The sequence below is a fragment of the Miscanthus floridulus genome, chromosome 16 (assembly GCF_019320115.1).
Source record: "Miscanthus floridulus cultivar M001 chromosome 16, ASM1932011v1, whole genome shotgun sequence".
NCBI lineage: Eukaryota > Viridiplantae > Streptophyta > Magnoliopsida > Poales > Poaceae > Miscanthus > Miscanthus floridulus.
In genome coordinates, this window is record NC_089595.1 from 85,421,053 (window position 1) to 85,447,699 (window position 26,647).

The window sequence follows — 26,647 nt, forward strand, 5'->3', positions numbered from 1 at the left end:
ACTACAGGATTGAATTTGCGCAGCGTTGCACTTTTGGTCTTCGTGGCGGGCACTGAGTTTGCCCGCCACGGTAAATACAGTGATTTACTAAGGCGGGCATTTTTTATTTACCGTGACGAACCTTTTTTTGCCCGCCGCAGTAAATCGATTTACCGTGGCGAGCTCCTAAAGACGTCCGCTACGGAAAATACCCTATGTACCGTGGCGGGCGTCTTAAGGCGCCCGCCACGGTAAATCGATTTAATGCGGCGGGCGCCTAAAGACGTCCGCCACGGAAAATACCCTATTTACCGTGGCGGGCGTCTTAAGGCGCCCGCCACGGTAAATCGATTTACCGCGGCGGGCATCGTTTAAGGCCCGCCACGGAAAATCGGAGGCCCAATAGGCCCAAAGCGAGGCCCACTATTTCCGTCGTCATATATATACACAGACTAGGGTTTCACTCGCACCCCAGCAGCCGCGCCTCTCTCTCTCATCTCACTCTCTGCGCCGCGAGCTGCAGCTGCAAACCGTGCGCCCCCGTCTTCCCCAGATCCGGCGCCGCCTAATCAGCCCCTGCTCGTGCCAGGGGCCAGAGATCGTTTCGGGGACAGCCGAGCAGAGCAGAGCTGACTCTGCTTGCCCGTTCTTGGTTGCTATTGCTGGCGTGAGTGCAGGAGGAGCGGTTGATTTGATTCTCTCTGTCCCTCTCTCGCTTCGCGCGCGCGGCAGGATGCTGGTGCAGAAGCGGAGCCCCGACGCGGGCCGACGCGGACGCCCCCGCCGGTGTGCCCGTCCCCACCATCCGCGTCAAGGTCAAGTTCAATGGCGTCTACCACGAGATCTACATCAACTCGCAGGCCTCCTTCGGTAATCCCCGTAGAGTGCACCGCGCCTGGCGATCCTAGCTACCTACGAGCTGCTTTCTGATCGAGATGGCCGGCGATGCTCTCCTGCAGGTGAGCTGAAGAAGTTGCTGTCGGCGCGGACGGTTAAGCCACGATTTACCGTGGCCTCTAGGCCGCGGCGGACAGCTTTGCCCGCCGCGGAAAACCGAAAACGCCCGCCTCCAGTAAAGTTTGTGTAGTAGTGCAAGGATCGGGATCTCGCCCAGACAGTGATCAGTCCGGATCTCCCGAATACCGACTACGAATCACCCGATGACGAGAACCCGAACACGAGGAAGCATGAAGCAGTGTTGGTCGACAAGCTCGGGGGCTATTGTTGGTGCCATACACCCGGGCACCCCGCTCACGAGATCTACCGAATAGGTTACTTCAGAGCCATGGAGACCCAACAGGATCCAGCGCGCTATTTCAGGAAAGATTTCCCCAGATCATGGCAACATTCCCTCGAGGCGCATATATTAGCTTGTAGGTAAGTTGGTCCCGAGTATAAATAAGGAGGTAGACCCATCATGTAAAGTATTCAATCTCTTGCTTCTAGCTACATTCTAAATAGCCTCAGGCCTTTTGGTTCCGACCTCCTAAAACTTTAGTTCCTAAAAGTTTTAGGCAGCTTTCTAAAACCTCCTAAAAGAGTGTTTGGTTGCACCTCCTAAAACTGACTAAAAGCAGTAAATGTTGTTGAACAAAGACACTTTTACCCTTCTTTAGGAGAGAGAGAGAGGGAGGGGACAATAAATGAGGGGTAGTGGGGGTCCAGGAAGGACTTTAGGAGGTTTTAGGAGGAGGTGGAGCTCCTAAAGAAAAACCAGCCTCCTAAAACTTTTAAGAGGTTTTATGAGGGGGTGTTTGGTTCTTTAGACAGATTCTATCCAGATTTTAGCTCCTAAAGCTTTTAGGAGGGGTAACCAAACAGGGCCACTCTCATATAATACAAGATCAGCACTGGACATAGGGTTTTGACTCATCTCGAGGGCCCGAACCGTATAAACTTTGTGCCTCTTCTGTGATTGTTCATTGCACCTAGCGGGTTTTCCCAAGAACCAAATATCTGCCAGTACAAAACACCAATAGGTCTCATCAATTATCCAAAATCAAACTAGAGCTTTCAGCTGCGCGCACGTGGCCAGCCTTTCACCGACACCCTCCGCTTCAACCGTCGGCACTGCTAGCACCAGGGTAAGCCGTGGATGCTCCCACGCAATCTCTACCACTCCTTCGCTATATAGGCTTGCCGGAACAGTCGCGCCGTCGTAGCAGTTCGCCCGCTGACATGGTCAGAGCACTAGAGTTCGTCGTCTCACTTCTAACCGCCGCCCAGGGTTTCGCTTTGGTCCATAGATGCTCGTTGACTCGTTAGCTTGGCTGGCGCATCGCCCTTTTGCCCTGCGTAACTAATGAAATACTTGTATTGGTAATTAAGGTTTGTTAACTAGTGTTTTTGTTAGCTTAAAAAATGAATTTGAAATGAAAATCAGCATCTAACTTAGATTTTTCTGTCTAAAAATGTTGTGGCAATGCCATTTTGGCATTTAAAATTTGAATAAATTTTCTAAACACTAGTGCTATGTCTTTGCTCTAATGATAGCACTAATCATAGGTCTTAGGCTTAGAACAGTTGTTACCTTTGCTAAAGCATGTTTTGGCCCTTAATTAAAATGGTTAGAATTGCTGGAAAACCACTTAGGCTCAGTTGTTCATGCTCTGCATGACCTCTGACAGTGCAAAGTTGGCACTGCCATAATCACCTCCCTAATCATCCTATGGCAGTAAAGATTAGTGCACTGGTCATCTGTTAGTACCATCTTAGGGTTAGTTCATTTAGTTTAACCTCTACTGTCAACAAAAGATGCTCGACAGTCCTTCGAGGGGTATCCGACGAAGGTAGATTTGTTGGCAGAGGCGCGTGTGATCAAGAACAAGAAGGCAACAGAGACACCAGAGTTAGACAGGTTCAGGCCGTCAGCACGACGTAATACCCTACTACTGTGGTCTGTTGGTTTGTATTGGCTATCGTATGATATTGCGTGTGTTTTGAGGGGGTCTCCTACCCGTCTTATATAGCTGGAGGGTAGGGTTACAAGTCGGTTAGATCAAGGAGATAACCGGAAAGAAATAACAGATTAAATGAATCACGGGACCGAGCATATCCTAACAGATCTCATAACATCTTCAGGATTATCGCCCCCGATGCCTTGCGGTACACGTCGAGCAGCGTCGCGCACCGTAGTCCTCCATCTTGTATCCGGGGTGGGTATCCGCCGTGGATATCCGGGGTCATACCCCCCATAGCTAGTCCCCGAACGTCTTGTATCCGCTATGCAACGCCGTCTTGAGCTTGTCCGAGCAGGTGTAAACAACGCCGAGCAGTCAGACTAATAGTTCGACCACTCTAATGAGTCGCCGAGTAGTTGTTGACCGCAACCCACCAGCCTAACTGTTCGGCCGAGCATGGGCTTGCCCAAGTAAGGCTTGCCAGAAGGATGTAAGGAGCTTAAGATTGAAATTGAAAAATTCCCGCGTGGTGTACCAAGTGTGCCCACTTAGAATTCGACCACGAGAAAAGGAGATCGTCTTCTTCGACTTCGGGAGGCGCGGAGTCTTCTAGTGAATAGACCAAAGAGGACACATTCACCGCAAGGTGAAGTGTGCCCACTTAGTCCCCGAGCCTAGCAGTAGGTGACGTAGTCACGTGGTGCTAGGGTCTAAAAAGGAACTGAAGACCAGCCGAGTAGGCAGCCAGTCCCCAGGCTTGAGCCCTGAAGTAGAAAGCGCACATTCACCATGAGGTAAAGTGTGCCCACTTAGTCCCCAAGCCTGGCAGTAGGTGACGTAGTCACGTGGTGCCAGGGTCAGAAACAATAGTCACCAGAGAAATAGTCCCCAGTATGGTGAGAAACCAAATCATGATGATAACATAGTCCCCAACATGGTGAGAGACCGAATCATAAAGATGACGGAGTCCTCGAGCCACAAGGGGAAATCTTGGAGACATCAAGGATTACCGATTACTCGAATCGTGGAGAAAAAATCGGAGTGATGGCTGTACAGTAAAAGTTACTGAGCCTTGATAAGATGGCGGAGAGGTCGGTGAAATTTTCGGCGTGCAGTACCGGTTTGCGACGAAAAAATGGGCGATGTGGGCCATAGTAGCGCCGAGGCCCAGATAATGGCCCAACGGAGCGCTTGGGGAATCCGGAGGGCCGCAAATCGTAGCATGGTTTCCCCAAAAACCCTGGAATGGTAAGAGTCGTGAGGGTGCCTTTATAAGTCCGTTGCCGCACTCTGTGCTCCCACCTTTGCCACTCCGTCGCTTCGTCTTCCTTCTTGCTTTCGCGCTCCCCATTCGCATTCACACGCGCTCCGCCGCTAGGGCTAAGAAGTTCGTGTGAGGAAACCAGATCCGATCCAGATCTGAGGGATGGCACCAAAGAGGAGCAGTGCCATGGCGAAGAAGGCGGCTGGCGAGACCAGCCGGGAGAAGGAGTGGGTGGCGTCGATCATGGGTGAGCCGACGATCAACTATCTTGTTGAAGCGGGCATCCAGCTGCGGGTGAGCCCTTTCTAGTGCCCAACACCGGCGAGTTGGTTGTGTTTGAGGATTTCTTTTGGCATGGGTTTGGAGTTCCAGCGCACTCGTTTCTTCGAGATTTGGTTGAGTATTATGGAGTCAGTTTGTGCAACCTTCCCCCGAACACGATCCTACACATTTCCATTTTCATCAATTTCTGCGAGTCTTTTCTTGGGATTCAGCCCCACTTCAATTTGTTCTGTCACTTTTTCTGGTTGAAGAAGAAAGGGGGATCTGGGTCCAAGATTGTTGGAGGTGTTTATCTACAACTGAGGGATGGAATGGCTGGTGAGTACATCTGAGTCCCGCTGAGCACCTCGGTGAAACATTTGAGTGTGAAGTGGTTCTACATGAGGCAGGTTGAGCCGCAGATTCGATGCGATGTAGACCACGTTCCAGAGAACCACCTGAACTGGTCGGCGAGGCAAAGCAGTGGAGACATGGATCATGTCAGGGAGCTGGTCACCCTAATGAGAGGCATGAAGGTGAACGGAGTTGGAGTGGCGGTGAACTTCATCATCTTCCATCGCATTCTGCCATGCAAGGACAGAGCTCATCCGGGATACGACTTCAGGGGTGAAACTAACTTCACTAGGGAAGGCCAGAGATCCTCCCTAAAGATGTTGTGCTGGTACGTGCGGCGGAGTTGTTCGCCCCGGGTTCGGCGTATCACATCCCAGACCAGCCAAAACCATACAGCTGCACAAATCCTCCCCCGAAGGTAAGGATACGCGTTGTAGTTCATGTTCGGCTATGTATGATTGGTTTGAATCACTGACTGTCATTGCCGAAAACCGATGAACAGGACCAGGCGGCGTTCTTCTCTGGCGTCCCGAATGCTGAGTGGCCGACTGCTGTGGACACATGGCCGAGCGGCCCTCAGCTTGCAGAAGATGATGGCGAGAGCACTTCATCGTTTGAGGAGAGTGAGGCGATGACTGCTGCCGCTGCTCAAGCTACCGGGAAGTACCCGAGCAGCAAGAGAAGGAAAACGTCAGAGTTAACCTTCTAGAGGGTGGCAGAGTGGTCGGACGACGACGACGTGCGGACCATACCGCTACCGACCACTCAGGCCCCTTCGGAGTCTGCAGGCATCGAAGCAGTCATTGGAGAAGCAGGTGGCGCCATCAGTGCCACTGAGGGAGTCCCCAAGCCTGCTCGGGCTGGGGCGACCGCGGAAAGCGAAGCTGCCGCCTCGTAAACGGCGGAGGAGAATCCTGAAAGGAGCGCAGGGGGCAGATCTTCGGGGAGGAAACGCCACTTTCGAACAACACATCGGGAGTCCGACTAGTAAGTAGCCAGCTCATGTTTGTAAGTGGATCGATGGAAGCTCAAATTCTTGGCGTGATAAATTAAACTGCGGATATAGTTCAGAGGCGGTTGAGCGTTTGGAGTCGTCGGGGGGCACAGCTGAGCAGCCAGCGGCCGGATTTGCCGGAGGTGCGCTGACAGAGGTGCCGGTGCCGCCCATCGCGCCCGCCGAATACGGCGAAGAGGGGCCCTTGGCGTCGGAGATGGAGGAGGCGCCACCTTCGTTGGGAGCGACCGAGCTCGCTGGCCAAGTACAGCCACAGCGCCGTCAGAAAGTTGCGCCTGTAGCCGTAGCTGAGGAGGAGGTAGAAGCTATGACGCGTGAGGACGTGCGTCCTCAAAGCGTCAGAATCCTTCGTCGGCGAGGAGATGAAGTAGTGGCGCTGGAGGAGGAAGACACGGCGCAGGAGGTGAAGAAGCTCCAGAACATTCTCGGCGTCGCCATGAAAAGGGTTGAGGTAAATAACAAAGGATCCGCTTATCGTGCTCGGTCATGGTCGTGACCCACTGTTCCTTTGTGATGTGCAGAGCATAATGCAAACGGCGGAGCACCGTCAGCAGATCATTAGGAGAATGGAGCCGTTAGCCGCCGAGAACGAGAAGCTGAAGGCGTCGATCCAAATTGGAAAAGAACGTCCGTAGAGCTCAACGAGACCGAGATCTGTCGGAGTCCAACAACAAGGACCTTGAGTACCAGAAAGGCGTCCTTCAGGAACAGAAAAAGGTAAGCTTGAAGTCCTATGTATAATTTGCGGTTGGTCGGCGTATGATCTCATCTGGGTGTATGACTTCCTCAGATCTGGAGATAGAGCTCGGCCGAGCACAACGAGAGATATCCCGGCTTTGTGAGGAGAAGGACAAGGCAGCCGAGCATGCGGCAAAGCTATCGGAGGAGCTAGAGGGTAAGTCCGGAGGCTCAAATTTTGCCGTTGGAGTTTGATGATTTTCCAATTCGTTTTTTTGGTTGCTGCAGACTATCGCCGAAAGGCCTAGGCGCAAATCCAGGAGCAGGGGGCGCAAATAGAGGCGCAGAAGCACGAGTTTGAAGCAGTGGTGGTTGGGTTCAAACCCGTGCTCGACTGCATCGACGATGAGCTTCCGGGGCCCTCGGTGATGCTGCCAGGAGATAGGCCTCCCTACCCAAACGCCTTCATGGAACAATGCCACAAAGCCTAGGAGAACTTCAAAAGCTACAACTGGGATGCCGTCCGATCCATCGCCAATCATGTTTTAGCTGTGGTTTGCTTGCACTACCCCGCGGTCAACTTGGACGCGGTGGGATTGGGGTATGCGAAGGGAACTAGCTCGGAGAAGAAGGGGCAGCTGGCGAACATCGTGGAAGAGGCGGCATCCAAGTTGGCGAGCGACGTCGACTTGTTCGGCGAGATGGGTGATGAGGCTAGGTAGACCGTGCCAGCATAATTCAAAAACTTGGTGGTGACCCATAAAATTGCTCAAGTGTAATGGAAAAAACTTATGATTTGTTACGGTGACGTCCTATATAAGCGATGTTTGCTTTTTTTAATTGTAAGTGCGTCAGATATCTTTAGGCGACCGAGTATCGATTTAGCTTGCTCTTAGTGCATTTATATGTTATATAAGTTGCGGCCGAGCAGTTGGTTCCTTACCGGGTATTCAGCCTTGGCTAGCTCGTAGCCCATAATGTCGAGCGCTGAGCCCATGCACGTGTAGGGAGTACAAGCGTGACCAAGAAGCCGCTGCCGACCACCCATAACGTAGAGTGCTGAGCTCATGCACGTGTAGGGAGAAGTCAGTGACAGGGCCTTCTCTGAGGAACACGGGTCAGAATGTGGCTGTCGGTGAGCTTGGAGTTTAAGGTGAATGGTGAACAGAGGAGCTCGCTTGGAAAATATTTGGAGACCATTAACCCGTGGAGTAAAAAAGGCAAGATACTTAGAGAACAATCATGTGGAGAAATCTTTATTCATTATGCGGAGGATAAAAGATACATATCTTTATTGGAGCATTTCAAGTATAGAAACGTATGTGATACACTATGCGGAGGCACAAGGAGGCTCCAGCGCTGTGATCTCCTGGTCGTCAACCGGTGCCGTCTTGGCCTCAGCGGCCATACTGGTCATCCGAATGGAGAGGTCGGTGGCTTTGAGGAGGGAGAGACTCTCTGTCTCGCAGGCGTAGGCGATGGAGAGGTTGGCTCGCAGAGCCAGAACTCCTGCAAGCGAAGGCATCTTCAACACTAGGTAGGCGTAATGTGGTATGGCCATGAACTTGGCCAGAGCTGGCCGACCAAGTATGGCATGGTAGGTGGTGTTGAAGTCAGCGATGTAGAAGTTGACGTGCTCGACATAGAAGTTGTCAACCATGCCGAATTGTACCGGGAGGGTGATCTCTCCAAGTGGTCGGGTTGCCCTACCGGGTACCACCCCCAGAACGAGGAGTCGAAGGGAGTGAGGTCGTCTACCCCAAGGCCCAACTCCTTTAGGGCTTCGGCGAAGAGAAGGTTCAGAGCACTTCTACCATCAATGAGTACTTTTCTGAAGAGTACTTTCTTGATGGCGGCATCAAAAACAAGCGGGAAGCACCCTGTGTAGGGAATGTCCGCCCACTGGTCGGCCCTACTGAAGGTGATGGGGACCTCAGACCAGGGACGGTAGCTGGGGTCGGTGATAACGTCTTTTATGTTGACGGCGAGCACACGGCGGGCGATGAGTTTGCGATCTCTTCTATTCTCGGCGGCGGCAAGGCCCCCGAAAATAGTGGCGACCACTTTGTCATGATCCTGGAAGGCATTATTGTTGCCGCTAGGTGGTCGGCGCTCCCTGCCTTCGTCGACGGCGGCGGTGTCCTTCTTCTTGGCCTAGAATTCCTTGGCCAAGCCAAGGCAATCCTTCATCTTGTGCTTGCTATTCTTATGGAGGGGACACGGGCCTTCGAGGATCTTCTTGTACTGCTCGTCGTAGTTGTGTTTGGCGTGGGGCTCATCAACGGTGGCGATGATGTGTTTTGGTCGGCGACGGCGATACTGACCAGCTTTAGACCCCTCTGGCCGATCACGGCCACTATCCGGATGGTGGCCTTGGTCGTCGTAACGACGATCATTGTAGCGTCGTTCGTCGGGGCGGTCATCGCTGTGGCGAGCTAGGCGTTGAGTGCCTGTATCCTCGTTGAATCGAATTTCAGCCTCTTTAGCATCGACATACTGATCGGTGGTTGTGATCGTCTCGTCGATTCCTTTTGGTAGCTTGCGATTAAATTTGGAGCAGAGGTCACGGTGATAGAGTCCGTGGATGAAGGCGGTGAAGACTTCTGGTTCCGTGATGTTGGAAATAGAATTCCTCATCTCGGAAAAGCGTCGGATGTAGTTACGGAGGTGCTCGGATGGCTTCTGGTAAATACGATTTAGATCGTGCTTGGTGCCCGGCCGAGTACACGTAGCCATGTAGTTGTCGGTGAAGACCTTCTTCAACTGCTCCCAAGATTCAATGGAATCTAGAGCGAGGCTCATGAGCCAGTTCATCGCAGTTGGCGTGAGCATGATGGGAAGATAGTTCGCCATGACACTGGTATCTCCCCCGACGGCGTGCACAACGGTGGCGTAAGCTTGTAACCACTGCGTAGGGTTCATCCGCCCTTTGTAAGACTCGACTCTGGTGATTTTGAAACCATGGGGCCACTGGAGTGTTCAGAGCGCTCTCGTGAATGCTTGAGGCCCTTCGGGATTGTCACTGTCAGGAGCATTGAGAGGCTGGAGGGCTTCATCTGGATTACCGAATTCCTGCTCGTACTCCTAACGCCGGCGTAATTCTTCTTTGTGCCGAGAAAAACGGCGCCCATCGATATGACGTTGTGCATCCCGGAGGTTGTTGAGGTGGGCTCGGACATCTTGATCGACTTCTTTGATCTGGTTGGCGAGGGTTGTTGTTATGGTTCCCCCTAGCTCCCTCTAGAGGGGTTGTCCATCATTACGATGCGGGTCGGTGAAACGGCTTCTGCCGGGGCGGCGATCGAATCTTGGCGCGGTAGATCAACGATTCGAGCTTGTCAAGTGGGAAGCTCCCTAATCCTGGTGAATCTCGTTAACCTAGCAGTGCGCAGCTTTGAGCATCGCGGCGACCTTGGCGACCTCCGGCGTTTGTTCGAGCCGAGCGAGCTCGTTAGCAACCACGGCCAGGTTGGTGCTTGGGGTCTGGTAGACATCATAGTCGTCAACATGGAGAAATTAGTCGTTGAGGTTGTGGCAGACTGGGCGTGGCCTCCCTTGCGAGTCGAGTTGCTCTCCGTTGTGAGCAGCCTCGGCTAGCGCAATGGCAGTCTCATTTGCTCGGCGTTGCGCGCGATTGGCGTTCCTATTGACATGAGCTGCGCGATCTTCATCTATTTCTTCATCCCGAGGAGGGCTATCGACGCTGACATTGAAGATCCCACCCCCACGGAAGGGTGGAAAATTTGATCGGATGGCGGCGGTTTCAGCGATGATCTCCGTGGATCCTTGGGACTCAGAGTCTGGATTTTCCTCCAAGATGGTGCGAAGGGGTTCTTCAAGATATGGGCCAATTTGCACCATATTGATAGTCAGCGAGAGCTGGTCAGTGATCTGGTCGATGAGAGGGTAGGTGTCTCCAACCTGGTCGGTGAATTTGCCGCTTAGGGCATCCTGATAGACGGTGGTCTCATCCTTTGGAGTTCCCTGATCGGTTTCCGATAGATCAGAACTGGACGGTGGTCAGCACAGGACCGGAGTGGACAGAGCCGATCCCATGAGGGAGAGGCAGTCAGCGAGCTTCTGGCCGATCTGATCGATAGATGTGATCATATCGTTGTTGTCGACCTACTTCCTTGAGTAGCGGGGCAGCAGGCGACGAGCTGTCAGTGAAGATGATCTCGGAGGTAGTTTCAAGATCAGATCTGCTGCTGCAGGCACTAGTGTGGTTGGCGCAGAATCATTCCGTGTCAACTTGATGACCTCTCCGTCTCCGTCAGCATTGATGTTCTAGGAAATCGATCTGACTGTAAAGATCTGGCCGGGCTTCAGGGAGGACGAAGTGGTTGGAAAGCGTACCATCTTGTTTGACATGAAAAAAGCACACACAGCCCCTACCTGCGCGTGCCAACTGTCGACAAAAGATGCTCGGCAGTCCTCCGAGGGGTATCCCATGAAGGTAGATTTGTTGGCAAAGGCGCGTGTGATCAAGACCAAAAAGGCAATAGAGACACAAGAGCTAGACAGGTTCGGGCCATCAGTACGACGTAATACCCTACTTCTATGGTCGGTTGGTTTATATTGGCTATCGTATGATATTGTGTATATTTTGAGAGGGTCCCCTACCCACCTTATATAGCTGGGGGGTAGGGTTACAAGTCGGTTAGATTTAGGAGATAACCGGAAAGGAATAATAGATTACATGAATCACGGGATCGAGCATATCCTAACAGATCTCGTAATATCTTCAGGATATCGCCCCCAATGCCTTGCGGTACATGCCGAGCAGCGCCACGCACCGTAGGCCTTCGTCTTGTGGGCTAGACCACCCCTGACAACGTGGCTCAAGTAGTCCACCATGGGTATCCGGGGTCGTACCCCCCACATCTACAAAACCCGAGATTAGTTTTTCAGGTGCTTTAAAATTCATGTTAATACTCTGCCGCGTGCCTGCCCTCTCTGCCTACCTCCCGTTTGCCCCGATCTACCTCGCTCGCCGCGCCCACGCTCTATCTGCCCTCTGCCGCTGCGACTGCTCCCACCATGGACAGAGCAGCCACACGCACCGCGGCAATAATGTCACCCGCGCTGAGCCTTCTCTATGCGACACTGCTGCTCCTACACCTATACCTCACTCTCTCAGTATAGGTCAGGCTTCGACTGAGCCGTTGGGGCTCCATTCCACCCTCACCGTCGCAACCGACGCACACAACCCTAAGGATGGATTCGGATCGGATCCGCATGAAATCGAATACGGCTAGCACTATTTATCATATTTTAATTCAAATTCGGATACAAATACGGATCTTGTCAGATACGAATGCAAAACGAATGTCTCGAATTCGAATACACATTCGGATATCTATTAGATTTTGACGATAACATATATCTATTTGTTTGTCGATAGTTTTAGTAGAACAAAATTATTGATAATATAATTATATAACCACGGTAGATAATGACAACTCATAGAATAATATATTTATATAATTATTTTAGTAAATAAATATATTAAAAATCAATAAAAATAAATAATATTAATAAATAAATAGTTTCAAATTTTAAAACAATTTCATCAATATATAAATAATTAAAGTACTTAAAATTAATATGATTAGCTATTTTAAAACAAACCTTTATATATCATTAATAATAATATAATGTTATTGGCCACATAATAAATAAGTTTTAAATAGTTTAGATTATGCATATCATTTGTTATATTAAAGTTGATATTATTCATATTACTAATTAGTCATAGATATAAGTTTAGATGGTTTTATAGGTATTTTGTTATTTGCGAATACGGATAGTGTCGGATGTTTACATTTTTTCGAATACGAATGTGGAATCGGATAGAGAAAAATCATAGAAAATGAATACGGATACATCCACTTAACATCCATATTCAAATCGAATACGAATACAGATATCCATATTGACTCTAAAACGAATACAGATATCGGATGTTTCGGATATTTCAACATTCGGATCCATCCTTACACAACCCCCGCTCGCCGGTCAAATTCATCGCACATGGGGCGCCAGCACTCAATTGCATGCACCAGTGCATATCTCGGGCATATAGATAGCCGCCTATGCCGGATCAAGCCATATCCGAGCCCCTCTAGTGCCAATTTAGCCAGTGACTCCCCGCCGGTCACTTTAGCCGTCGCAACGCTAGAAATTGGGGGTTGAGCTCCACCGAACAATATAGTCTAATAAAATACCACTAATAGACTCGACGATACTTTATCTAGTGCGTTATATCCTCCCCTGAACCTCTACTGCATCTGTTCGGCCTGTGACGCGATCGTGTCCACCGTGGAGCGCCGCCGACCTCGCTGCGTGCACGTGGCCAGCATTTGACCGACACCCTCCGCCTCAACCGTAGGCACGGCTAGCACCAAGTTAATCTGTGGATGCTCTAACGCAATCTCTACCACTCCATCACTATGTAGGATTGCCGGAACAGTCGCGCCGTCATAGCAGTTCGCCCGCCGGCGTGGTCAGAGAGCTAGAGTTAGTCATTTAACTTATAACCGCCTCCTAGGGTTTATATATGGTCCATAGATGCTCTTGGACCCGTTATCTTGGCTAGCGCATCGCTTTTTTGCCCGGCGTAACCGCGCCGTGTTGGTGGGCGCCGCGCCGGCGAGCGCGGGGGCCCAGGGGTCTCCCAGTTGTAAAGATAGGTTAATTTCAGGGCCTGTTTGTAAAGCTGTTGTCTGTAGGAATAGTTCGCATAGTGGTCGCGTTAATGTTTGAAAGCGTGGAGGCTTTTCTGCAAAGCCGCGGGCCCGCGCGCGGGCTCTGGGCTGGCCTATCGCTCGTGGGCCGAGTTGGGCTACTTTGCCCCTTTCTTTTTCCTGTGATTTAGTAATTGTTTTCTAAAATAAATTATGCACTGATTTTGTTATTTAGATATAAAATTATTTACAACTCAAAAAATTGTGAAACTAATTTTTAGGTTACTAAAATCATGATATACTTTTTAGTGTACTTTTTAATATAGTTATGTGATGTCTTTAGGTTTGCTTTATTTATTTTAGAGTGCTTTATATTATTATGATATTTATTGTATGAATTTTTGTGATTTAATGGTAATAGTGTTAGACTTGAAATTTTTACAGTAGCTTATTATTATTATTATTATTATTATTATTATTATTATTATTATTATTATTATTTGCTTACTGTAATTTTTGTAGCCTCTGAGTAGCTCATTTTATTAGTAAATGAATTACCCCTACTTTCTAGCTTATTTAATCAATAATAAGAAAATATATATTAGGGTTAGTAGGAAGTGAATGCTTGCTTGGTGTAGATGATGCTAGGACTTGTTAGTCATTAGAGCCATCTGTCTTATCTTGAAATGTGTTCTTGATATTTTAAGAGTTGCTGTTGCCAAATAAATTAATTGCATCATCATCGCATACATATAGAGCACGAGGTGATCGAGACGGTGGTTCCCGATGAGCCCGAGTACGAGGAGATCGTCGAGGAGTACAAGGAGGAGGTCCTCGTATAGGAGGAGGCCCTGGAGGTGACCACTGACTTTGTTGACACCGTGCCTGCCCAAGGCAAGCCCCGATGCATAAACCTTATGCATATGTTTGTTTGTGCATTTATGTTGCAGGAATTACTTGAAATCCATATGCATATATATATATATACATATATGTATGTATATATATATATACATACATACATATATCCTATGAGTCTTACTATGCATAGGATCCATCGGTAGCATGAGCCACCTGCCATTGCTCACAAGTAGGGTGTTATTATTACTCGCATAATTAAAATGGTGGAAAGAATGTGGAGGCCGGGCGGGAAACGGAAAAGGTGTTGCTGTTACTAGTTGGTGCATCAAGTGGAGTCCTGGGCCTCTTGGATGTACGTTTTTCCCGCCTGAGTCGATTTAGGACCGTCCGTTGCTAAAGTTTTCCAAACGGGCCGCCCGGCACGGCACGGGCACAGGCACGGCCAGGCACGGCACGGCGGCCTACCGTGCCGTGCCTGATAGTGCCACCGTGCCGAAGTGGCAGCCCAAGCACGGCACTATCAAGTGTAAACCGTGTCGTGCCGTGCCAGCAGGCACGGTGGCACGCCAGTGCCCGTGCCGGCCTAGGCACTAAACACATTTTAACCAAAGCACTTCATCAGTTCAAGATTGAAGTAACAAGCATAATTTGGAATCAAAATTACCAGAAAAAGAACTGGAGAAACAAAAACAGAGCAAACACACAAGAGTTAAGAAAATAGGAATATGGGAGCATATGCAATGGCTGCCTCACTAAAAACCTGCTAGGTAAAACTCACCCTTGTGAGAAACCCTAGTCAGGAAAAGAGTATAGTCTAGCTCTGAAGTTCAAATGTTCAATGTTCTTACATCATTGTCCAAGTTCTCATATTACAGACCCAAGTTCCATCTAAATGTAAAGACTAAAGTAATAAAGATGAAGACTAATGCTTCAAAGCTTCAAGCTTCAAGCTCCCAGCTGGCCAGCTGCAAAAGAAGAACAGAGTTAGCATTAGGATTACTAATCAGTTAGCAAAAGAAGACAGAGGGAGGCCGAGACGGCATCCTCACTTGCCCTGGCCTCAAATGTCTGCCAAAAGAAGAAGAAAGGAAGAACATGAACATCAGTCAAGAACTCAAGATTCAAGAAAAGAAATCAAGAACAGAGCAGATCGGAGCTAGGGTTAGGGTTAGGCTTCAGAGCTAGGGTTAGGGTGTCTTACCTAGACGTCACCGGCGACAAAGACGGCGGAGCCGGAGCTCCTAGCAGCAGCGGATCCACGAATCTGCAGAAGAGGGAGTGAGTCAGTGACAGTGAGAGAAGAGAGAAGAAGAGCAGAAGGGGATGTTACCTGCATCGTCAGAGCTCCAGAGCTGCGGCTGCCGAAGGACAAGAAGAGGAGGCGGGGTCTGCGGGGACGATAGTGAGTCACCATCGCCCTTGGGAGGGGCCATTGCCCTTCGCCACCGTCGTCGGAGAGGGCGAGAGCCAGAGAGGAGAGGAGGGAGAGCATTGGCCAACGAGAGGATGAAATGATTTAGGGTTTGTGTGGGTGGGGAGCGGGGGAGGCCGGCCGACTTATATACGCGGTGGCGCCATTGCCCTGGATCCAACGACCATAATCCATCAGGGGGCGATTGGACGGCTGAGTTCCCTAGATAGCGGGCCGTTAGCGGGCCAGGCCACTTTACCGTGCCGTGCCCGTGCTGGCCCATGGGACGAATTGGCAGCCCAGGCATGGGCACGGGGGCGGGCCGTGCCAGGCACGGGCATGTAGGCTGCCAGGCCGGGCCATGCTTGGGCCGGCCCATCGTGCCCAGCCCATCTAGAAAACTTTATCTGTTGCTGTGGATGGCAGTCCGGTCACTTTTCTTATCCTGAGCACATACTTGCTTATGAGGGCGGGAAGGCTTGTGTACCTTTCTTGTCATGGATGATGGCTCCTTCCGGCCGGCTAGCATGGAGTTAGGGGCAGGTGGAGGTCTAAGCACCATACTTCGGTAGGGCCATAAGTGTTGGGGGCTTAGAGTCCCTGTTCGGTAGGGGATGCTGGATCCCATGATGAGAAGGGGAAGGGCTAGTCTTGTCTATACCTGGGGTGCAGGCGAGGCATGTGTTTTGGGATACCCTGTAGGGATGCATCGTTTCATGAATCGCCGTTTCATTTGAGACGGTACCGACTTGGCTATGGTCTAGCACCATAGTAAGAACTGAACAAAGATGATATAAAATGATTCTGATTGCTTACCACTTGCTTGAAAGTAGAACAGGTGCAAAGTTAGAATGGTTAGCTAATGAACTTATCATGACTGCTAAAACTTGAATATAAGGACTCACTTGTAGTAAAGCTTTTGCAAAAACAAATAAGACAGCAAACCAAATAGCCCCAGCATATCCTTGAGAGTTGGGAAACTATTCCCACCTTAGTCGGGTAAGCCTTGCGAGTACATTGTGTACTCAGGGTTTTGTTTTACCCTTGTTGCAAGTGAAGCTTAGTGAAGCTATCTCATTGTGTGGAGGATTCTTCTGGTGGGAACAGCAAGGATCCTTTGTATCGCTTTCGTTAGATGTTTTATTTCCTTTCGTTAGATGTTTTATTTCTGTTGTATTTCTACACTCTGAACAACTGGTTTGTAATAATTTAAATTTCGAACTACTATGTTGTATGAAATGGACTGTGTTGTAAGTTCTATTTACTCATTATTGGATTCTAGATGCAAAAATGTGGATTGATTCGGGTTCTCCTACGGGTGTACTTGACGGAATGACTTAATCTACAGTTCTCCCCTGTGTGCTTAGTGTCTAAGGGCAGACAAGTATGCTTTGGAGGGTATTAGGTTAGGCGGTTTTGCCACAGCTGGTAGCAGAGCCAATAATGGGTAAACGGGACTTGAAACCTGATTCCAAAACTAAAACTTGACCAACACAAAAATCATTTTCAAAAGGTAGGCCATGTTAGCTTCGCGTATATAAGTATGAGCCCTAGCAATATGGTTAAGTATCTAGGATAGTGGCACTGGTTTTTGTACTAATCATCTTCTACAGGTACACTAACTTACGTTACATAAGAATCGTATAGTACCAGAAAGTGAGAGTACGATGTGCCAAACCTATAAACGTGTACCACTATATTCTGGCTGAGTGGACGAATAGGTCGTGCATGCATCATTAAGAACTAATGCATTGTTCACCTCCCCTTACACGTTAACCATGGTTGTTAATTCTTTTCTCTTAATAAAAAGAAGTGTTAAGATTTGAGTATAAAAGTTAAAGTTAAACAAGCCTTATCTGTTCTCTTGAACTGCTTATCGTTGGTGATGAAGTTTTTGGAACTAATGTTGGTTCAAATTTGTTTTTACAGATGAACCTAAGTTTTGGTCGCCTAGGTGCCTTGATGGTCCCAGCGACTGGAACGGCAATGGGGGTGATGATGATCTTCCCCCACGTCCTTTGCCTTTGCCAAGTGTTGCTCAGGTGATGGTGGAGATGGTTGCTGCTCGACATGACTCTGCTCATGCGTTCAAAGATGCTAGCTCAGGCCATTGGCAGTCTACCCCATGGTGGGAACAGGAGTGGTGGTCTCTGCGTTCCCAAGAGGCCCTGTTCTTACCAAGACTTTTTGGGGACACACCCACCCACGTTCACACCGACGGCCGAGCCTCTCGACGCAGAGCACTGGCTTCGCATAATGGAGCAGAAGTTTCAGCTGCTTACTGTGGCTGACAAGCAGAAGGTGTGCTTTGTCGCACAATAGTTGTTGGGGTCTACGAGTGCATGGTGGGATAGTTTCAATGCCATGCAGCCCGTCGACCACTGTGTTACCTGGGCAGAGTTCTCCACTGCCTTCCATCAGCACTACATTCCTACCGGTCTATTGAATAGGAAGCTGACAGAATTTCTGGAGCTGAAGCAAGGCAACATATCTGTGATGGAGTATGTCAACAAGTTCAACCACCTCTTTCAGTATGCCAAGACTCAAGTGGACACAAATGCCAAGAATATGGACCGTTTCAAACGTGGTCTCTCCAGCGTCTTGCAGGAGAAGCTCTTTATTGGTGGCTACCGCACTTTTGTAGAGCTAATGAATGCAGCCATCACCATGGAAGGGTTGCAGCGTGACACATAGGCCGAGTTTAAGCGCAAGACGGCCTTTACTGGATCTTCTAGTCACCCACAGCAGAGGGTGCATGTAGTTAGGAGGGTGTCCTATCACTCTCCTAGTGGACACCACACATAGGAGTCCCGTTAGTACCGTGCCCCGACTCAGCAGCAACAACAATAGCAACCACATAAGCAGTAGACTCAGTTTCGTTAGGGATAAGATACTGCCAAGGGTGCTCCTCCTGGTGCTTTATTTCAAGTGTGGAAAGGTTGGCCACTACATCCGCAACTGTCTGTTCAACAAGCCAGCTCAGTATGCTCCTGGTTCTCGCCTGGTTAAGAGGACCATCATCAAGAAGAAGGTGCCCGTGAACCGCTCTCGGCAGGTCAACTTCACCGAGGCTGAGGAGATTCCATAGGGAGAGCCTATGATGGCTGGTATGTTTACAGTAAATTCCCATATAGCATTTGTGTTGATTGATTCTGGTGCTTCTCATTCATTCATGAGTTTGGGGTTTGCACATAGACACAATATACCCACCATGGCTACCCCTTTTGCCTATAGAATTAGCACCTGGTGCCCAGCTTAATGTTAGCACTAGAACCCCGACTGTTACCTTGAGACTTGCCACTTACCTTTACCAAGCTCAATTAATGGTGCTACCCAACCAAGGTATATATGTGATTCTTGGAATGAATTGGTTGAAGAATAATGGAGTGATGTTGAACCTAAATTGATGAGTTGTCGAGTTGAATCTTCCCTCATCTGATGATAGAATGTCCCTTCTTATGCCTTCAACCCCTACCTTACCAGCTATAGTTCAAGCCTTGATACCTCCTTACCTTGCTGCTATCCATGTTGTTCAAGAGTTTCCGGATGTCTTTCCTAAGGAGTTGCCTGGGTTACCTCCGCATCATGAAGTGGAGTTCTCTATTGAGCTAGAGCCTGGTACTACACCTATCTCTCGATGTCCTTATCATATGGATCTAAAAGAGTTAGCTGAGATGAAGAAGTAGTTGGAAGAATTACTGGAGAAAAGTTTTATTCGTCCAAGTTCTTCACCATGGGGTTGTCCTGCAATTTTTGTGAAGAAAAAGGATGGCACTCTTTGTATGTGTGTGGACTACCGGCCGTTGAATGCAGTCACCATCAAGAACAAGTATCCCTTGCCCCACATTGATACATTGTTCGATCAGTTAGCTGGTGCAAAGGTCTTCTCCAAAATTGATCTTCGATCAAGATATCATCAGATTAAAATCTGGCTGCAGGATATTCCAAAGACAACTTTCTCTACTAGGTATGGTCTTTATGAATACCTAGTCATGTCTTTTGGTTTAACTAATGCACCTACATTTTTCATGTATCTCATGAATTCGGCCTTCATGCCGGAGCTGGACAAGTTTGTGGTGGTGTTTATTGATGATATTTTGGTGTACTCCAAGAATGACATGGAATAGGCATGGCATCTTTGGGTTATGTTGACTCTACTGCGAGAACACAAGTTGTATGCCAAGTTCAGCAAGTATGAGTTTTGGTTGGACTCAGTACAGTTTTTGGGACATGTTCTAACCCTCGAAGACATCTCTATTGATCCGAGCAAGGTGCAAGATGTGTTGAATTGGAAAGCTCCAAAGTCCGTGCATCAAATCCGTCAGTTCCTTGGTCTTGCTGGATATTATCGGCGTTTCATTCCAGAGTTCTCCAGAATAGCTAAGCCAATGACCAAGTTGCTTCAGAAAGATTCCAAGTTTGAGTGGAGTCCAAAATGCGAGGAAGCTTTTCAGAAGTTGAAGAAGTTCTTGACGATGGCTCCAGTTCTTGCCCAACCAGATATTGATAGACCTTTTGATGTGTATTGTGATGCATCTAGAATAGGACTTGGGTGCGTGCTTATGCAAGATTGATGGGTTATCGCTTATGCTTCCCGTCAACTGAAAAGCACGAGATGAATTATCCCACCCATGATTTAGAGCTCGCTGCCATAGTGCACGCTCTAAAAATTTGGAGGCATTATTTGTTGGGAAATGTGGTGCATATTTATATGGATCACAAGAGCCTCTAATATATTTTCACTCAATATGAGTTGAATATGAGGCAAAGATGATGGCTCGAGTTGATCAAGGACTACAATTTGGAAGTTCACTATCATCTCGGAAAAGCCAATGTTGTAGCTGATGCTTTGAGCAGAAAGTCACATGAGATAACTGAGCAGCCAAAAGATCCTCTCCCAATCGAAGTTGCTAAAGACGAGGAAGAACCATTTCCTCTCAACCTTCTAGAGATTTTAGCATACATAGCTTTGACCTCTAGTCTTCATGAACAAATTGTTTTGGAACAACGGAAGATGACCAAGAAATCCCTCACATAAAGAAGCTGATCTCTGTAGGCCATGGTCCTCATTTCAGTGTTGATGAGTATGGTGTGGTAAGATTCAAAAATCAACTGGTTGTGCCTAGAAATGGTGATTTGAAGATCAAGATAATGGATAAAGCTCACAACTCCAAGCTATCTATTCATCCTGGTGGCAACAAGATGTATCATGACTTGCGTCCTTTTGTTTTGGTGGTCCAACATGAAGAAAGACATTGCCAAGTATGTAGCTTAGTGTGACACCTGTCGGAGAGTGAAGCCAGATCACCTTCGGACAGCTGGTTTTCTTCAGCCCTTGCCCATTCCTGCTTAGAAGTGGGAGGATATCTCGATGGATTTTATAGTGGGTTTGCCTCGCACTACAAAAGGATATGATTCCATTTGGGTCATTGTTGATTGTCTCACCAAGTCAGCACACTTTCTCCCTGTGAAGACGAAGTATACTGCAAAGAAATATGCCAAGTTATATTTGGAAAGGGTCATGTCCTTGCATGGAGTTCCTCTGTCCATTGTCTCTGATCGTGGGTCAGTATTTGTTTCCTACTTCTAGGAGCAGCTTCAGGAGTGTCTTGACACTCGCCTTCTTCAAAGCTCAGCTTATCACCTGCAGACCGATGGCCAAATAGAAAGAGTTAATCAGATTTTGGTGGATATGTTGCGAGCCTGTGTCATTTCTTTTCTAGAGAAGTTGGATGAGTGCTTGTCTTTGGCAAAGTTTTCTTACAACAACAGCTATCAAGAAAGCATCCGCATGGTACCATTTGAAGATTGTATGGCAAGAAATACAGAACACCGCTCAATGGGGTCAAAGTCAGAGATCGTGGTTACTTTGGGCCAGATCTAATCAAAGAAGCTAGAGAGCAAGTAAGTATTATTTAAAGTCATTTGAAGGCGGCTCAGAATCGTCAGAAAAATTATGCAGACAAGAGAAGAAGACTTTTACACTTTGAAGTTGGTGATCTTGTATACATTAAGGTGTCTCCGATGAGAGGTATTCATCATTTTGGAGTTCGTGGAAAGCTAGCTCCTTGGTTGGGCCCTACAAGATTCTGGAGCGATGTGGTCCTATTGCTTACCGCATCCAGCTTCCAGGTATCTTGTCGGTGGTCCACAATATTTTTCACATCTCTTAGTTGAAAAAGTGTTTGCGAGTTCCAACGGAAGTGGTGGAAATTGAAGGACTGTCTCTCCAACCGGATCTTTCATATATCAAGCATCCAATCAAAATCTTGGACGAGAAAGAACGCGTGACGAGAAACAAGGTGGTGAAATTCTATAAAGTGCAATGGGAGAATCACTCGGAAGATGAAGCTACCTGGGAATAGGAGGACTATATTCTGGAGCACTATCCCCATCTTCTTCCTAATCAATCAAGGTAATTAAGTCAAAGCCCTGGTTGTTAGTCTCTAATCTCTATTCCTACACTTGGGCAAGTTGGTCATGCTCTGCATGACCTATGACAGTGCCAAGTTGGCACTGCCATAATCCCCTCCCTAATCACCCTACGGTAGCGAGGATTAGTGCATTGGTCAGGTTTTAGTACCAGCTTAGGGTTAGTGCCTTTGGTTTAACCTCTACCGAACCTGAGATTACTTTTTAGGTGCTTTAAAATTCATGCTAATACTCTTGTTCGGCCTTTGGGCCGCGCGTACGTGCTCACTGCGCTGACGCCGTGCCAGCGTCGCGCTGCCGTGCTCAGCCGCGCCTGCACCCCGCCTCGCACCTGGCCGTCACTGCGCTGCTAACCGCACGTGGTTGCTGTGCTCACATGCTCTGCCCACGCCGCGGACACGCTGCCTCTGCCGCTGCATGCGCTACCGCGCTTGACCGGTCATCACCGCGCCATGGCTGTGTTGCTGTTGCTGTGATGCTACGCCGCTGCGTCCTGCCTCGCTCGCGGCCCGCTCCACTCTACGCCTAGCTGCTAAGCTCGCTGTGGCCGCCTCTTTTGACCAGGTGACGCACTGTGCCATGGCCATGCCATGCCATGCACGTGACAGTGCACTCACCTCGCCCGCTCGCTGCCTAAGCCCGCAACGTGCCAATTGTGGGAGACTCACAAGGGTAAGACATGGATGCTCCCACGAAATCTCTACCACTCCCTCACTACCCTCACTATCTAGGCTTGCCGGAACAGTCGCGCCGCCGTAGCCGTTCGCCCGCCGGCAAGGTCAGAGCGTTAGAGTTCGTAGTTTAACTTCTAACCGTCGCCCAAGGTTTCGCTTTGGTCCATAGATGCTCGTAGACTCATTATCTTGGCCTGCGCATCGCTCTTTTGCCGGCGTAACCGTGCCGTGCCGGTGGGCGCCGCACCGGCGAGCGCGGGGGCCCCAGGGGTCTCCCAGTTGTAAAGACAGGTTAAGTAGAGGGTCTGTTAAGCAAATCCGCCGGCGCGCATGGTCTCCCCCGCGTTGACCGCGCTGCTGGGCTGGCTTGTCGCTCGTGGGCCGAGTTGGGCTACTTTGCCCCTTTATTTTTTTCCTGTGATTTAGTAATTGTTTTCTAAATAAATTCTGAACTGATTTTGTTATTTAGATATAAAATTATTTAGGAGTCCAAAAATTGTGAAACTAATTTTTTTAGGTTCCTAAAATCATGATGTGCCTTTTAGTGTATTTTGTTCATATAGTTCTGTAATGTCTTTAGGTTTACTTTATTTATTTTAGAGTGCTTTATATTATTATGATATTTAATGTATGAATTTTTGTGATTTAACGGTAATAGTGTTAGACTTGAAATTTTTACAGTAGATTATTAGTATTATTATGTGATTACTGTAATTTGTTTAGCCTCTGAGTATCTCATTTGCTTAGTCAATAAATTATCAAATAGCCCCAGTATATCCTTGAGAGTTGGGAAACTATTCACACCTTAGTCGAGTAAGCCTTGTGAGTACATTGTGTACTCAGGGTTTTGTTTTACCCTCGTTGCAGGTGAAGCTTGGTAAAGTTGTCTCGTTGTGTGGAGGATTGTTCTGGTGGGCATAGCAAGGATCCTTTGTATCGCTTTCGTTAGATGTTTTATTTCCGCACTCTGAACAACTGGTTTGTAATAATTTAAATTTTAAACTACTATGTTGTATGAAATGGACTAAGTGTTGTAAGTTCTATTTACTCATTATTGGATTCTGGATGCAAAAATGTGGATTGATTCGGGTTCTCCTACGAGTGTACTCGACGGAATGGCTTAATCTACTGTTCTCCCCTGTGTGCTTAGTATCTGATGGTAGACAAGTACGCTTGGGAGGATATTAGGTTAGGCGGTTCTGCCACATTGCATCACTTAAGGAATCAGTTGAAAAAGCTCAACCTGAAGTTGAGAACGCCCCTGAGGAGGCAACTCAACCTGAAGTTGAGATGGTCCCTAAAGGACTCCATCCTGAAGATGGAAATCCCATTGCGTTGCGCACACATTAATCGCATTGGAAGATTGGAATGCCCTCGCTTAAGGCTGGACGAAAAACTCGAAGCTCGTTAGCTCGCTCGGCTCGTGGATGGCTCGGCTCGTTAAGATAACGAGCCGAGCCGAACCAAGATTTTAGCTCGTTAGCTATAACGAGCCAACTCGAGCTAGCTCGCAAGCCGCTCGCAAGCCAAACAAGCCACACTTTTAGGAAAAAAGCAGCAGAACTTGTATTAGTTTTTGTATTACTATGTCTTGTACTTTACAATTGGTTGATGACCGGTCTAGATCCTTTAAACTTGGAATTATTATGACATTATCGTTTTGTTTTTAATGGATGTACAGGGACGCATTATGTATGGTATGGAGTATGGACCATGAATGTATGGTGTAATACTATAGTATATTATTATACTTGTATATATGTTAGCACATATTAATTTTTTTGTTCGATTTAAGGCTGTTGGATGTGTTACTTTTGTATTGTTGCTATTCTCAAGCTTTAGATAAATACAAATATTATATTTTTGTACTTTTTTTATACCTGGCTCGCGAGCTTAACGAGCCAGCTCGAGCTCTTAACTAGCCGAGCCGAGTTGGCTTTTTGGCTCGTTAAGATAACGAGCCAGGCCGAGCTAGCTCATTATATTAACAAGCCAGAATGAGCCGAGCCAAGCCGAGCCGAGCTGACTCGTTATCTAGCCCTACCCTCGCTCGATCGTTATGGGAAATCATGATGACCTAGAGGATGATTATGAGGAGATCACCACTATGTGGGATCAGGAGAGTTGAATAACAGAAAGACCACTATTGTCGACAAATGTTTTGCCTCAAAAAAATTTCTAGCTCAATAGATCTGGATCTAGAAGCAAAGTCCATGGTAGAGTGGCAGAAGCACTCAAAATGAGACAAATGAGAAGCAGCAATTAAGGCAAAGTTGCGCTTGCTTTTTCAAACAGAGGTATTTGGACCTGTAGTCCTAACCCCTCTAGAAGTCATCCCTGCAGGATGCAAATGGGCCTTCCTCCAGAAGAGGAATGAATATGGCCAAGTGGTGAGATACAATGCGAGGCTGGTGGCACAAGGGTTCACGCAACATCAATTATGATGAAAATTACTCTCCCGGGGAATAAAGTTTCAATATATCTTATATTGTTGGCAGCTAATAACTTGAATTTAAAATGCAGTTGATGGATGTTGTGACCGCATATTTGTATGGGTCACTGGATTCAGAAATCCACATGAGAGTCCCTAAAGGACTCAAGATCCCCAAGAACGAATCAAAACCGCAAGATGTTTAGCGTCCACCTGCAACAGTCGTTGTATGGGTTGAAACCATCTCGAATGATGTGGTTCAGCCATTTGAGTAATTTCCTCCTGAAGAGGGTTACATGAACAACGATTATTGTCCCTGCATGAAATCCCTTAAGGGTTTTTGCACCATCTCCATTTATGTCAATGTCATTGGCACGGCAGATGGCATTGAGGAAGAAATGGCTTACTTTAAGAAACAATTTGAGATGAAAGACTTGGGTAAAACCAAGTTTCGCTTGAGCCTGCAGCTCGAGTACCCCCCTGGAGGAGTGTTTTGTGTACCAGTCTAATTATACAAAGAGGGTACTTGAGAAATTCAATATGGGCAAATGCCACCCCCTAAAATCCCCCATGTTGGTCTGATCCCCGAAAGTGGATAGGTCCCATTTGGACCCAAGGGTAATAATGAGGAAGTACTGGAACCTGAAGTTCCCCAATTGAGTGCCATTGGAGCATTGATGTACCTGGCGAACGGCACAAGTCCCGATATTTTGTTGGTAGTAAATTCATTAGCAATGTACAGTGCTACCCAACCAGAAGATATTAGGTTGGCGCCCAAACTGCCCTCAAGTTCCTACAAGGTACCCAAGACCTTGGGCTATGGTTCCCGAAGAACCAAGTCCTGACCATGGTGGGATATGTGCATGTCGGATAAATGTCCGACCCACATAATAGACTGGGTTTCGTATTTCTCTATGGTGGTATAACCATTTCATGGCGCACTATGAAGCAAACCTTGGTTGATATGTCAACCGACCACTCAAAGAGAATCGCAATATATGGAACCAAACAATAATGTGTTCGGCTGTGACAATCCACATATGGAAGTTATGTGGTATGAATCCCCTACCGATACCTATGGAGATAACTCTGCTTGTGTTCCACAAATGCATAAGGGCTATGAGAGGATCTATCTCGTAAGAGCATATTGCCCCCAAACTCTTTTACTCCCATAAGCTCCAGAAGAGCAGGGAGATAAACACCTCGCAAACTGGCATGTGAATCTGGCAGATTTATTCACAAAATCTCTGTCTGCCTCTAGCTTCCACAAATGGAATTGGCACAGAGAGTTGCAAGGTTCAGGGAGAGATAACCCCTGGTGTCATAGCTTATGATCGTGACCCTAAAGATCATATGCCAATCCTGAAGACTTGGAGGTCCTAAAGACCTAAGATGCATAAACTGGTCTAAACGATCAGTTGGTCCCGAAGACCTGATCCTAAAGATCAACTGTTGTACTCTTTTTTCCTTGATGAGTTTTTTCCCACTGGGTTTTCTCATGTAAGGTTTTTAATAAGGCAACATGTGCAACGTAAGCAATGCATGTGATGTACTCTTTTCTCCTACCTTTTTTTCCACTGGATTTTTAGGGGGAGTTTTTAACGAGGCATACACATAGCATAAATTCGGCCAAGGGGGAGTGTTGTAAATCAAAGTCTAAAAGAAGTATGAATAGACTTTGAAATGGTGGCCAAAATTTAT

At 47.8% G+C, this 26,647-nt stretch overlaps 1 protein-coding gene and 1 long non-coding RNA gene across 2 annotated transcripts; one reads left to right on the forward strand and one right to left on the reverse strand.

The window, feature by feature from the left end:
- The first annotated feature begins 6,363 nt into the window (after positions 1–6,363).
- Positions 6,364–6,763, forward strand: LOC136512610 (uncharacterized). The gene is made up of 3 exons (XR_010773162.1): positions 6,364–6,490; positions 6,564–6,668; positions 6,740–6,763. It is a non-coding gene; the product is annotated as an uncharacterized lncRNA (long non-coding RNA).
- Positions 6,764–7,781: 1,018 nt separating this feature from the next.
- Positions 7,782–8,111, reverse strand: LOC136510954 (uncharacterized). The gene has a single exon (XM_066505225.1). It carries the CDS (start codon positions 8,109–8,111, stop codon positions 7,782–7,784), a length of 330 nt encoding a protein of 109 aa, XP_066361322.1.
- Between the last annotated feature and the right edge of the window lie 18,536 nt (positions 8,112–26,647).

Bases quoted from the DNA above. Each gene is read 5' to 3' on its own strand.
- LOC136510954 (XM_066505225.1), bottom strand. From the start codon at position 8,111: ATGGTTGACAACTTCTATGTCGAGCACGTCAACTTCTACATCGCTGAC.